Source organism: Sebastes umbrosus, chromosome 14, assembly GCF_015220745.1.
Source record: "Sebastes umbrosus isolate fSebUmb1 chromosome 14, fSebUmb1.pri, whole genome shotgun sequence".
In the NCBI taxonomy this organism is placed as follows: Eukaryota; Metazoa; Chordata; class Actinopteri; order Perciformes; family Sebastidae; genus Sebastes; species Sebastes umbrosus.
In genome coordinates this window covers 13,649,203-13,664,525 of record NC_051282.1, presented here as the reverse complement: position 1 = coordinate 13,664,525, position 15,323 = coordinate 13,649,203, and the positions used below count along the sequence as shown (strand labels likewise).

At 39.3% G+C, this 15,323-nt stretch overlaps 1 protein-coding gene across 1 annotated transcript; it reads right to left on the bottom strand.

Moving 5' to 3' along the window:
• Positions 1-580: 580 nt before the first annotated feature.
• Positions 581-14,963, bottom strand: cnn1b (calponin 1, basic, smooth muscle, b). Its single transcript, XM_037793501.1, has 7 exons — positions 14,680-14,963; positions 5,019-5,140; positions 4,811-4,877; positions 3,376-3,513; positions 2,887-3,003; positions 2,436-2,582; positions 581-1,661 (listed from the first exon to the last, which is right to left on the bottom strand). Exons 1-7 carry the CDS (start codon positions 14,737-14,739, stop codon positions 1,416-1,418), a joined length of 897 nt encoding a protein of 298 aa, XP_037649429.1. The 5' UTR covers positions 14,740-14,963; the 3' UTR covers positions 581-1,415.
• Positions 14,964-15,323: the final 360 nt, after the last annotated feature.

The following is a 15,323-nucleotide window of genomic DNA, read 5'->3' as shown; positions in this document are numbered from 1 at the left end:
TGTAGTGGAGAAAAAAGTACAATATAACCATCCAAATTGCAGCGCAGTAGAAGAATAAAGTGGCATCAAATGGAAATACTCAAGTAAAGTCCCTCAAATTTGTACTTAAAGGGGACAGTGTGTAGCATTTAGGCAGATCTATTGGCAGAAATGGAATATAATATTAATAATTATGGGCTTTTTTTGTGTATAAACACCTGAAAGTAAGAATCATGTTTTTGTTACCTTAGAATGGACAAATCAAACACTGGCTCCAGAGAGGGACATTCACGTTTTCACGTCGGCCACCGTAGTTCTCCTACACACTTGGCACAATGGAGAAGTTTCAGTTGGTTGCAAACTGCAACCTCACCGCTAGATCCTACACACTGCACCTTTAAGTACAATATCTGAGCAAATATACTTCATTAAATTCCACCACTGCTTACTAAATGCACACAAGGTGAAGCCAGATAAAGTGCAAACGGAGCAACAGCATTAGAGGCATGAGGCAAGTACAAGACGTTTCCAAAAGGACAGAAGAAACGAGACAAAAAACTACTAGTGACTAAGTTTACCCTAACTTCAAACTACAGCACAAAACCTACATTTGCTCTTTTACTTTATAAAAACATTGTCTTGCAGACCTCTACTTTTTCCTATTACCTATATACTTCCTTAATAAAACCAAAGACTTGTGCTGCACACAAAGCCATGAAAATTAGCCCCGTAAAAATGGCGTGATGGGTAATTTGGCAGGCTTGTGAACATGACAGCGCAGGTGCTCACAAAACAAAGCAATGTCTGCACAAAGCTACGAGTCCTCCTGCATCGCCGGCTCCTCAGCCAGTCTGTGGACCCGGAACTTCCGTGCCATCCCGAGGAGTGATAATCCTAGAGCCTGAGGAGCTCCAATGTGGACGTGGACTCGGTTCCCAACTGGGTCAGAGTTCAATAGCACCAACACGGTCACTTGTTTCCTTTTGAGGAACTTTAAATTCTGCTTTTTTCAGTGCTCAAACTGGATTGGAAGGGTAGGGAGGTTATAAATCTCTAATTACATCGCAAGTATAAAAAGCTGTAGCAAAAAAAAAAAAAAATCTATAAATAGCAGTTCATTAAATCGGAGTGTTGCTTGGAGATTTTTTAGCGGTAATAAAATTCATCAGAGCAACGAGATACAGGTTGGCCACTGCAAGAAATCTTTGACGTAAGGTCAGTGCAAACACTATTTTTTTTTCTTTCACTCATGGAAAGACAAATTCCTAAGAGTAAAAATACGTTTAGAAAAAAAAAAGATGGGGAATGAAGACGACAATGACATCAATCAGTGTTAAATAACAGTCTGGAAGGTTTGCTCGTCACAAAGACAGTTGTGGTTGGTTGTCTGAAGTTAAGTAAAGGGGATGGGGGGGGGGATGAGGCCGTCTGTGTTCTTAGTCAGAGTACTGGTTGTAGCCATCAAACTCCGCCTCACTCCCGTTGTTGTAGTAGGCCTCAGTGGGGTTGGAGCAGTACTTGTTGTCGTAGACCTGGCGAGGCTGGCCGTAGCTGGTCATGCCCTGCTGGGAGGCCACTTTGTTGGTGCCCATCTGCAGAGAGATGGTGGTGGTGTCACAGTTCTCCAGATCCAGCTTCTTGTCGAAGATGTGCCTCCTAGTTCCCGGGGCTGTCATGCCAGCCTGGGGGACAGAAAGCAAGATGAGGGTTTTTGAAAAAAAACATTATACAGGTAATATATTAATAGAATATTAGAGTTATAAGTTTCTTGAAAAGACTGATTGACTATTGACATATACATATACACTACTGTTCAAAAGTTTGCTATATTGAAGATTTTCTCCTTCAGTAATGGCTATTTTAACTAGGGAGTCACCGATACCGATATCAGATATCGGGCAGATACTGACTCAAATAGCTGGATCGGGTATCTGTGACAATGGGGCCGATCTATTCAATACAATGGCAATGACAGCTTTTCCTTGCCAAAATTTAGCGTAAGTTTGGAGCGTTATTTAGCTTCCTTCGTGACTAGTATGACATTGTTGGTACCAATGGATTCTTTAGGTTTTCTAGTTTCATATGATGGCAGTATCTTCACTCTAGCTATAAAACTGAGCCTGCTACAACCTAAAAATTGCAAGTTGCATTAATGCGTTTAAGAAATTAGTGGCGTTAAAACAACAGCGTTAACGTGTTATTATGGCTTTAACTTTGACAGCCCTAGTTTATATGCTATATACATTATATACTGGAATTTTAATTCCCATTTAAGTTTTGACCAATTTGTTGCTGCATTAAAAAGGCTTATTTTTCTAAATTTGTAAAACACATAACAAATAAATACATAGATATAGATTTACTGAATTGTTATTTATTAATAAAATAATTAATCATGCATCAGCAACTTGGTAAAAAATCTTCAAAATGTGTGTAAAATGCCAGCCTCTCCTCACCTGGCTGGCTCCCTTGTTGGTGCCCATCTGTAGGCTGATAGTAGATTGGTCCAGCGGGTTGTCCATGGCCATCTTGGAATCATACAGATGGCGCCGCGTGCCGTAAGAGGTCATGCCCTTTTGGCTGGCGAGCTTGTTGGTGCCCATCTAGAGACAAAATGGAGCGAGTTAAATAACTGCAAACACACCCTTTAGTCTAAAAAAACTAATTTAAGAACACCAAAAATGTCCATTAATGTGTTATCATTCTATTATACATCAATAATCTTAAGCAGGGCAGGCGAGAGGAGACTCAATTAAGAGGTTTCTGTGATTTATTCAGACTGAGTCCAGCAGGGGGCACAATGACGACCCACTCAGCCAGCAGAACATCTCTGGACACATGCATCTACAATCCCATAAAGCAAGCATGGTCATAAAGCAGTAGATTCCAGGTTCCTGCTGCTCTGACCTGCAGGCCTATGACGTTGCGTCCCTCTTTGAGCTTCTCTGGAGCGAAACGCCGCTGATGCTTCTCAGCGTACTTCACTCCTAAGTCGTATTTGGAGTGGAAACCTTTGGACTTGGCCTGAGAGAGAGAGGTGGCAGAGACAGAAGGGAAAATGGTGGTAATAAGAGTGCATTCTTCATACCCATATTGTTTTTATTATTCTGCTGCTGTTGCCATATTGTAGTCCTGGTCTATGCAGCACAAAGCACTCATATAGGTAAGCTAGTGGCCGCAACGTGTATGTGATTATCACTATATATATATACTTATGTACATCTGTAGGCAAAGAATTATTAACAGTTACTCTAGTTTTTGTTGATTGCACCTGATTCCCTCATTCAATACCATTCTTTCCTACAACAGATGCCACTGGAGTAACAGAGTGTGTGTGTGTGTGTGTGTGTGTGTGTGTGTGTGTGTGTGTGTGTGTGTGTGTGGGGCTGCCCTCACCATGCCAGCCAGAGCGATGAGCGTGCTCTGGACCTGAGTGTGGTTGACATTCTCAAACAGATCGTTTGCCTCAAAGAGGTCATGTGGCTTCAGGCCGTACTCTGTGATCGCGCGGACAAAATTCCCTATGTTTTCCAGCTGAGGAAAAAAGCAGACAATGGAACTGGTTGAGAAAGAGCATTTATTTGGCATTTATACGTAAGGTCCTGAGTAGTTCCCTTGTGAATAGCTGAATGCAGCCATTTCTTTCTGTCAAAAAGGAAAAGTTTGGCATTTGGGGAAATATGTATATTCGCTTTCTTGCCGAGAATTAGATGAGAAAATTCATTCCACTCTCTAAAGCTGTATGGTAAACATGAAATTACCAAAAGGAGCTGGTTAGCTCAGCTAAGCACAAAGACTGGAGACAGTGGGAAACAGCTAGCCTGAGAGAGAATGTGTTAAAGAGATAGATCGGGCGTTTTGAAGTAGGGTTGTATGAGGTACTTATCCATAGTCAGTGTATTACCTAATACTACAGTAGATGGCTGTCGGCACGCCTCCAGTTTGTAGAAGCAGACAGGAGATACCAGCACGGGAGACAAAGCAATGTACTGCTGTGGACGGGGGCAGCAGTAAAAGTATTTTAGCCACCTAAAGAAAGACCCACCTAAAAATGTCGGTAACTGTTTGCTATATTTCAATTATTTTCACCGCTTTACCTTGCCGTCAGACAGCGCTTTCCGACGGAGAACTGAAGCCGCTGTATCCATCTATGCTCTCGCCAAAGCCGACAGACTTCATTGAAAGAACTCCATTGAAGAACACAAGTTTGTTTGTGTTATTGTGTGACTTTGGTGAATCCAAACTAACCAAAGACACACAATAACACAAACAAACTAACCGATCGAGGCAGCAGTAGACCAGAAACTCCTGCGTTCTGCGAGGTTAGATTACTGTTTTTTTTCCAATGGAGTCTGGCTGCTTTGGCGAGAGCATAGATTACAGCTTCAGTTCCCCGTCAGATACGTAGACTGAAGAGCTTTCTCACGGCAAGATATACTGGCAAAAATATTCTAAATATAGTGTACACTTTAACTGATAATGATTTTTTTAGGTGGACCTTTCTTTTAGGTGGCTAAAATATGTTTTGCTGACGTCCCCATTAACAGGTAACTCGGCCTGCTTCTCCAAACTGGGGACGTGCCGACCGTCATCTTCTGTAGGTAATACAATGAGTATGGATAAGTACCTCATACAACCCCACTTCAAAACACCTGAACTATCCCTTTAATAAGTGAGCTTCAGAGGTGTAGCTTCATATTTAACATACAGACATGAGAGTGTTATCAATCTCTTCATCTAAACCCTCTCTGCCAGGAAGTTAATACAGTAAGCGTGTTCCCCAAAATGTCAAATAAGGCTTTATTTTCTTTCCACAGTGCTGGTGTATTACCTGGTGCCAGTTTTGAGTGGAGTTGTTGACCTTTCTCACAGAACCTGGCTGGAGCACATTAATGAGTCTACAAAGAAAGGGACACAAAATTCAAGAAACTTCCATTTTTAAGGGGGAAAAACAATCACTTATAATATTACAGAGAGAGTATGATTAAAAGGTCTGATGTCTCTGTGCTACATCATCCTCTCAGTGTCAACCCACTCACTCGCACAACAGGGCTCCATTCTTCAGACTCTCCATGAAGCCGTCCCCCATCCTTTTGCCTGTCACATCCTGAATCCACAGCCTCAGCTCCTCTTCCTTCTGGGGGTCGTACTTCCCTGCCAACTGAGGGCGAGATGGAACAGAGGTCAGAGGTCAAACATGAGAATGGACTTTTGATTCATATTCAGTTTTGTTACAAAACGATCCCATCGAACTCTCTATGACTAAGCCTTCAGGCCCTCTTGTGAGTTTCATGAGAAATGGAAAACAGATGGCTAAAAAAATGATGCACAATTCACGCCTAGTAACTCCTGTGGAAGAACAAAAAGTGTTAAAGGGGACATATGATCATGCTCCGCTTTAGCGCCTGTCACTTTAAGACTCATTATATGTCCCCTTTAATGTATGAACCGAACCGTATCAAATATTGTCCAGTGGAATATAAATTCCAGTCCGTATTATTTCAAATGTAGCATTTTCAATCGATCAGTAGCTAACTTTCTTTTACAGAACTGTGTGTAATTTCCGCATAATTTCCAAAACATTTATGGAAAGAACTATGTAATTTATTACCAACTATAGGGAAAACTATGAATTTCATTAAAAGACAAGCTCCACTAACCCCCGGAGACCCGCAAGTTTACTGTCTTTCAGACGTTGTAGCAGGTTCAGTTTTAGAACTAGAGTGAAGATACAGATATCATATGAAAAGAAAACCTAAAGAATCAATTTGTATGACACACTAGCTTATCAGGAAGGAGGCTAAATGAAGTCTAATAAATAAAGCTAAATAAAGATCCAAAGTTACGCTAAATTTTGGCAAGGAAAAACTGGCATGTCCATATTCAAAGGGGTCCCTTGACCTCTGACCTCAAGATATGTGAATGAAAATGGGTTCTATGGGTACCCACGAGTCTCCTCATTACAGACATGCCCACTTTATGATAATCACATGCAGTTTTTTGAATGCAGTATAAATGTGTTATTGTCTCCTATTCTAAAATGGTGTGTTTGAATATTTCTGCATACTGGGGTCCCTAAACAGTCTAGGAATTACATAAATTGGGTATCAATGTAAAGCTGAGACTCTTGTGGATTGAATGAGACCAATTGTATTCATGTGTGATGATGTTAGTCTCCATAGTAGCCATTTCATTGTAATGATGATGATGACCTCACTGTATAAAATGACCTGTGGTGACCTCTAGGATAATCACAGCCTCATGAAACTTTACAACCACAAACTAGAGGCCTGGAGCATTCAGAGGATGGATGGCTTTCCTAGCTAGATTGACAATAAGGGGGTTTCTGAGCAGTTTCCAGATCAGAAGTGCTCGCCATCCAATCGCCAAAAATTCTTGCAGAAATCTCCAAATGTCAAAAGTTTTTGAAACCAAATCACAGCATGGTTTTTTCTCTGGTGTTCCTCAAGGTCTTGGTGTCTTAATGTGGTATTTTGGAGGGATTATTGATCATTTTTATCAATTCTCCAGTGGTAAAAAAAATTGTTAAATTTAGTACCAAATCTGTGTAACAAATGGTATCAAGCCCAAGTGAGCATGGGAATGGCCAACATATATTTATCATATGTTCTTATCCCTTATACACTTTCACAATTTAGCTGCATCTCAAATTAATCTTCAGGTTCCCAGCTTTCAGATGATGTACACCACTTTTATATGACATCTACTGTTGACCTGCTATCTCCCCCTAAAGACCCCCTATATCCCCCTACAAAGGACAAAAATGGGTCTATTGTGGGTTTCAGAGGGTTGATACAAAAATAAATATGTATTTATTATTCCATAATTATTGGACATTTTATTCACCATATTTGTTTCTCACTTTTTTGCATGTTCAGCTGACCTATGGTACACTGACAAAAAAAAGACTTACAGGTTACAGTAGCAGTTCAATGGAATTAAATAATTGGAAGTAAACCAATGGGAAATTGTTTATTTTCCCTATAATTTAAAAATATATATACATATATATATAAATATATATATTTAGTTATTTCCAGGAAAACTGCTTGGGAAGGTATTTGGAAATTACACACCCATAAAATATGCACCCATAAAATATCCTTTCCATAATGATTGGGACAAATACAGTGAGGGATTGCATAATAGTAGTGAGGGATTGCATAATAGTAGAACATAGACAATGTCACTTACAGTATTCAATTCTTTTAAAGGTACGTGCATACATAATCTTTGCTTCAGTTTAATATAATATTTCTTCCATGCCAGGCTTTCAGTCACTAAAATAACCCTGGTTTCACCCATTATTTTCTCATAAGGGATGGCACGTCATAACTGTACTGTCTTTGAAAGTCTTACTGTATAATCAAAAAATACTTTGAGATGAGGCGTATGAAAGGAACGGGAAGAAAAATGAAAATGAAAAAGGCCTGTGGACATTCCTGCATGGAGAGACACACTGGCCTCTCTCTCTCTCTCTCTCTCTCTCTCTCTCTCTCTCTCTCTCCATGTATTTCCTTATTGGCACAAACACGTTGCCCCTAATACTTTGAATTCTGGCATGGGGTTTAAGGCTGCTCCCCCCCTGAGCGCACACACACAGCCTCGTCCCCTTTTCCTGAACGTTCTGCAGATAAGTCTTCACAGTCTGGGATCAGCGGCAGCCAACACAAACAAGTATTTGAAAGCAGCAGGGATAGCGTAGCTTCCAGCCCATCACACCAAACTTGGGAGAAACCGCTTTCCCCAACACTCCTCCCTCTCCCTCGGACCGTTCTCTACGATTGGCCCGGCTCATATTTCTCTCTTTCCCTCTCTCCCTTTGGGTTTTCCAGAATCTGCCCTTTTACAGTGAGCTGACTATTCAGACAAACCACGTCTGATAAAGACAGGCCAGGATCGACAGGTCCTGCTTCCACTCTGAGCTTTTAAAGAAATGTTTTCATTCATAAACATGAACCACAAACGATACATCTACAATCACCAATCTGCTGTTTTGTAAGGGGTCAAAGGGCAAAGAGTGTGCCACTGATTTAATCTTTATTAAAGTAGTGCTTTTTGTTTTTAGGCCTTTCATATTTAGTTTAGTTTATTTCATTGACATGCAGCAGTAGCATTAGATTTGTAACATACATGTATGCAGAAGGACTAGAAGCACTGTGTTAAGTGTTTGTAGCAAAACGCTTATTAACAACACCTGTCCACAGGATACCTTTTTGTGTGTGTATATATATATATAATCTATCAAATGGGCTAAATGTAGTGGAGTAAAAAGCACAGTATTTCACTCTGAAATGTGGTGTAGAAGTATAAAGAAGCATCATGCTCAACTTATGCTGAGTACACACTACATGAGAATCAAGCCGATTTTTGGCCCGATTCCCCCCTACCGACAATCGCCAGCAAAGCCCCGATTTTTTGATGGTTCTAAATCCAATCCGAATTCATCTATAAAGCACTCTTAAAAACAACAAAAGTTGACTAAAGTGCTGTACAGTTAAACATAAAAACAACACAACACTAAGACCAACTTAAAACCAACAGGACATTAAAATAATAAAAGCGTTAAGACCAATGCTCATGCTGAGCCAAAAGCCAAGGAATAAAAGTGCGTTTTGAGGTTTGATTTAAAAACAGGCAGTGTGGGGTACAGCCGAACATGTGGAGCAGAGCGTTCAGGAGCTTTGGAGCTGCAACTGCAAAGGCTTGGTCACCCCTGAGCTTCAACCTAGACCTCGGGACAATCGGAAGCAACTGGTCAGAGGATCTGAGTGTCCTTGATAAAAGATGTGGTTGTAAAAGGTCTGAGAGATAAGGCAGAGCTTGCCCATTTAACGACTTATATGTTAATAATAAAATCTTAAACTCAATCCTAAAACGCACGGGGAGCCAGTGAAGAGAAGCCAGAATAGGGGAGATGTGCTCACGTTATCGTGTACAAGTTAAAAGACGAGCTGCCGGGTTCTGAACAAGCTGCAGGCGAGACAAAGAGGCTTGGCTAACACTAACGTAAAGTGAATTACAATAATCAAGAAGTGTGGTGATAAAAGCCTGCATTACCTTTTCAAAATCATTAAAAGATAAAAAACAAAAAAAAGGACTTAACCCTGGATAAAAGCTGCAGTTGGGAAAAACTTGATTTCACAACTGAGTTTATTTGCTTGTCCATTATAACCCTTAGATTATTTACAGAAGGAAGAACAAAAGGTTCAAGGGGGGAAAAGTCAATGTTGGGATCATTTCTGCCTCCATTATGTCCAAAAATAATAACTTCAGTTTTGTTTTCATTGAGCTTGAGAAAATTTAAGGCCATCCAGTCTTTGATGTCTTTGAGACAGGCTAGCAATGTGCCCAAAGAGTTTGAGTTATTCTTTTTCAAGGGCAGCTGTGTGTCGTCCGCATACAAGTGGAAGGATATTCCAAACTTTCTAATAATGGACCCCAGGGGAAGCATGTACAAGGACAATAAAATCGGACCAAATATAGAGCCTTGGGGGACTCCACATGGGAGACGGGCTGAGGAGGATGTAAAATCTATGGTCAGCCAGGTAAGACTTGAATCATTTAAGAGCAACACCTTTAAAACCAACACAGTGCTTTGGCCGAAAAATGTAAATGTTGTGGTCCACCTTGTCGAAAGCAGCTGTGAGATCTAAAAGCATAAGAATGGCTGAATCGCCAGAATCCGCAGTTAATAAAAGATCATTAAAAATCTTTAAAAGTGCAGTTTCAGTGCTGTGAAGTGCTTTAAAGCCAGATTGGAACACCTCAAGGACGCCATTTGTGTTTGAAGATTATCTTTTCCAGATCTTCCTGTGGTGTGAGGTATGTTAAGAGTGTTTTTACATCCCCCGATCGGCTCGGAAGTCCATCCTGCCCACACCGATTTCAAATCGTAAATATTAACCATGTTCAATATTTACAATCGGATATCCTGTTGTGTTTGGAGAACCCAGAGGACAGCCAATGACGCGGTCACGTGGGAAAGAACGAAAGCCAATTGAGAACCAAGCTGACTGAAGCGGAAGGCAAACAACCACCGCTGTAATGGTGGCCGCGGCAAATGCATGGGCTAATGCAAAATGCAAAGCATAAAGTAGTAGTTAGATGGACCATAATGGCGGACGACGAGCAGGAAGAATTAGCGAGATTAGTTTTTGCACTACTTTGTACTGAAAATTCACGAAGAAGAAATAATATATGAAGTCATGGACACACGTTAAATAAACACTCCTCCATTCCTGAGGACCACTCACATCCACTTCTTATATACAGTCTATGATTTGTTAGCAAAACATGAACTAGAATCAAAACATTTTAAATCATACCCCGGCTTAAAGCAAGACCATCAAACGCTTTGCTAAAACAAAGTGTAAAAGTCACAAAATCAGTGCACTGACACTTTAATGCCATGTAAGGCCAGCTATACAGCAATATCTATCTAAAGATTGCCAACATTAGCCACCATAAGCTACTGGTCATAAAAGACTAAGGCTGAGCAGCAAAACACCCAAGTGTACGCAGAAATGTTATGATTGTGTATTATGAATTCAACTTTTAATTTGATTTCTTATTTTGAAAAGTTAGATAGTCTCACTTTAAGTATTGGTCCACAGCCTATGTACAGGGCATTTGAATTATTGCATATTACCACATGAGGTCCAATAACAGAGAACAGACCATGAGTGTCTACCTGTCTAGCTGTTTGTAACTGATAAGTAGAAATCCCTCCACACACAAACAAAGAAATAGTTCTTTTGCTAGGTCACCTCATGCAGTGTGAAACGGATCCACTGTGTGAGCTGCTGGCACAGCTTTGTCCGCTCCATCTATCTCCTGTGCACCTGCGTTCTGTCAGGACAGTGTTTTGTCATCTTTGACTCTGCTGTAAACTGTTTAGAGTAAGGACACGTTCTCAAGTTCCAAGTCAGAGCCCGGTCACTCCTTAAAAGGCCATTTGATTACGCTGATGTACCTGTCAGTTCCTCTGCTGCGTCTCTGCTGCTCTCTGATGTCACGCTGCTGGAACTTACCATCCCTGCATGACCCATGAAGCCCTAAGACGCCTAACATTGCTTCTACTCTACAGAAAATACTTCATGCCCTTGTGTGTATATAATCCACTTGTAAATGGCACAGAGGTGGCATCAAAACAACCAGACAAGCGGCAAGAACACAAACCTCCAATTGTTGACTAAGAGTGTGCTGAGTGCTGAATAGCAGTAATGAAAGGAATGCTGGCTTCACGGAGAGCAGTGCACCTTTGTGTGGGATTAAAGCCCCGATGAGAGACGGCACTATTCAGGGAAGAGGCGACATCCCTCCAGGACAATAACGATGATGATGATCTGGGAGTTGGAACGCTCGCACGCTGACCTTTCTCATCCCAAACAGACTGTCGGCAGCTCTGACTCATCCCGCTGACAGAGTCACTACTGTCACGATACAAAAAACAAAATTCTATTGACAGTCATTGTATCAACTTCCCGTCAGGACGGTGAGAGCTAAATGCTTGGAAATACGGCGGTGTATGTCCACGCTTTGCAACCACGTGCATTTACTCAAGTATTTAAGTCCAAATTTGAGGTATTTCTAATCCAACTGATCATTTTTATTTATGCTACTTCACTACATTTCAGAGGGAAATATTTTACTCCACTATATTACTTTACAGATTAATATTTATTTAACATATGAATGTATCATCAGAAACCTGATGCTTTTTGTAGAATAAACTACCAACAGCATGTAAAGTAGTTTAAATTAGCTCCAACTCGACTCCTGGATATATCAAAACACTCCTTACATTTTTATAGATAAAAAATAATAATCTAATATTATAACATACAATGATATAACACTGATATGTGCACATTGAAAATAATACTAATATTTTAAATTCATTCCCTTTACTCGTAATTAGAGCTGCAAGGATTAATCAATTAGTTTTAAACTATTAAATTAATCGCCAACTATTTTGATAATCGATTTGAGTAATTTTTTAAAGAAAAAATTCTCTGATTCCAGCTTGTTAAATGTGAATATTTTCTGGTTTCTTTACTCCTCTATGACAGTAAACTGAATATCTTTGAGTTGTGGACAAAACAAGACATTTGAGGACGTCATCTTTGGCTCTGGGAAACACCCATCAACATTTTCTGACACTTTATAGACCAAACAACTGATCGATTAATCGAGAAAATAATCAACAGATTAATCAACAATGAAAATAGTTAGTTACAGCCCTAGTTTTAATGGAGTATTTTTACATTGTTCTACAACTATATGTTCATCTGAGTGCTTCTTCCACTACCGACCCCATGTCGCGCACTCACACAGTAACTGGCTCATTCTTAATAGCCTATGTTATGTCTCTTTAATTTTGCAAATCAAGCTTTAAATCATTACTAAACATTAGAAATACCTTCATATGGACTCTCAATACCAACAAGCTCATATTCACAAACTTTCCCATTTCTTCATGTTTCAACCAGTTTGATTTCTTACTGCTAAGGAGATCAATAACAGAAGAACAACAGAGACTTCATCCCCCCACTCTCACAGACCAAATGCCCCTCCATAATAATCACACATTATTTGGCCACTAAGACCTACTTTCAGCTCCAAAACAATCACTTCCCTCACTGTGTGATCTGTCATCAAAGTGTGTAACTAAGCACACAACACAGTGGAATGAGATGAAAAATCACATTACAGCCTCTTTTTAACCACAAGCTAATTAAAAAATGTTTGTGTCCTATTTAACCTTGTCGTAAATTCGTGAGTCTGGTTGGTAGTTCAGGGCTTTTGCCCTTTTCTATCTATAGGCAATCATTGGAGGGAGGAGAGAGGAGATGGAGGAGCCCAGTTGGTGTTGAGGCAGCATGGCCCATGCTCAGCCAGTTGAGGAGGTTTTTCTTTTTTAGTTTTTTTTCTTGTTTATTTTTTTTTATATATATATATTTTTCCCTTTCTTTTCCTCATAACAAAATGAAATAAAATGAAATATGGATAAAACAAAAGAGAGAAAAATAAATAAAAAAAATTAAAATTAAAATTAAAAGAAATTAAATAACGATAAAGTAATAAAGAAAACTTTACAAAAGCCAACATAACTGGGCAAAATCAATATCATGTGTCTGTGTACAGTGTGTGCGCTTGAGAGGGGTGGGGGGTGGCTGGCTGTCAGTCAGGGTGCAAATCAAATTTAAGGCACGATTAAAAAGAATTAAAAAAGAATAAGATAAGATAAAGTAAAATAAATATAAATAGGTAGATAGATAGAAGTAAAAGAATGATGGATAAAAGGATGGTGTTTCATAGGGTGATGGATAAAAAAAGATGATGTTTTCAAAGAGAATGATGGATAAAAAAGGATGATGTGGTTGTATGTGGTGTGTGGACTGTAACTGGAGTTAAATGTAATCACGGGTTAATATTGGTGGTGGTGGGGGGGTTTGATAGTTATGGTGGTTTCTATTATGGTATCTAACCTGTTTAATGAAGCAGCACTATAGCTAACATGACTACAGCTATAGCACATACCAAGGTTTTAAACAGCAAGGTCCCATATTTTCTCCATATATGGACCTCAATACAACCATTTGACCACAAAAACCCCACTGTATAGGGAACCCCATATTTACCTTAGCTATAATTTAGGAGCAAATATTATAATAAGGCCAATAAGGGAAGTTTAGTCTGTGTTCAGATGGAGTGAAGATGTCTCTGTTCAGAGCACATTGTACACAACTGTTAGAGCCCATTTGTGGTCAAACTATAAAAAAGCAAGCTTACAGAGACTTCAGGTCGCATATAATGATGCAATGAGAATATTACTAAAAATACCAAGATGTTCCAGTGCAAGTGAAATGTTTGTGTCTGCAGGCAAAAATACTTTTCAAACTGTATTAAGAAATCTCATGTACAAATTTATATGTTGGCTTAATCACTCTGAGAATGACATAATCTTGTCTAACATCAGATTTAGCACCACACGGTACCAATAACAAGCTGTGGAGGCACTAGTATAGTTCCTTATATGTAAGGCATTGATGTATGTATATATTTATATTTATATTTATATTTTTAATATCGTTTAATCATGACTTTTTATAGTGCTTCCTGTATTGTAATGTATGAATGAATGAATGAAAGACTTTATTTCGAAAATAAAATAAATAAAAACAGATACAAAATAACAAACAAAACAAGAGTAATAGTGTCTGAAAAGGAGTAGTATTTCCCTACCCCTTTCTCACTTCTCCTCTATTAACTCATCTATCATAGAATGATAATATAATATAATATAATATAATATAAAATAAATACTATCCCAGATTTATTTACATCCCAAATTAAATATATGAACAGCATCCTAAGTTTATTTACAACCCACAAATACATCCGGAGTTAAACATTATTATTAGTAATATTATATGTAACGTATTATTGTTTGTTTTTTTTCTTTTTTCTTATCTGGACCTTGAGTCTGCAATAAAGTTTGAATTGAATTGAATTGAATTGAATAAGGGGGTGTTTACAAAGTACGTCATCATTGACCCTACCTAGCCTTTTATTGACCTTTGACCTCATTGTGAGGATTCAAAACTCCAGCTACTACGTGCCTATACATACATATGATAATAATTACACGTAATATAATGAAACAAAACGTACCTTACTCTTGACCTCTGCAGACAGACCGAAGGATGGTCCGCTTCTGAAGTGTTGTGACATTCTGGTAGTTTGATCTATTTACAGTGTGGAGGCTGAGGAGGAGAGAAGCAGCTTCACAGCTGTCTGTCCGAGGAAAGAGGAACACGCAGAGAAGTCCCACCAACAAATCCGTCTGTATCTTTCTTTATGCGTCTTTAATAAGAAGTATTTCTCGTCTGGAAGAGCTGAAGGACCTTGCTTGTGAGGCTTGCAGACAACTTTCCGACACTTCTTCTTCTTCTGAATCTTTTTTAAACTCTTCCCATGTGTGTGCGCTCTGATTGGCTGAGGCCGCCAGCCAATCAGAGCGCAGCAGGAGGAGGGGGGAGTGATGTCATCGTTTGGGTATTAGATTTAATCAGTGTCACTTTTTCCACCTTCACTCAGTAGGCAGGTCAGGGATGCTTTTCACTGGTGTTCACATGCACTTTGATGAAAGTTATGTCACTGTCATGTTCAGCTGTGTCATAGCCTTAAAAAAGTGCAATACCTCAATCATATATCTTATACTGTATATGTTCTGATTATGCCTGTATATGTTCTTAATATGCCTTGTACAAAGTATTTCTTATATATGTACATTCATACTTCCTGATATGTATATG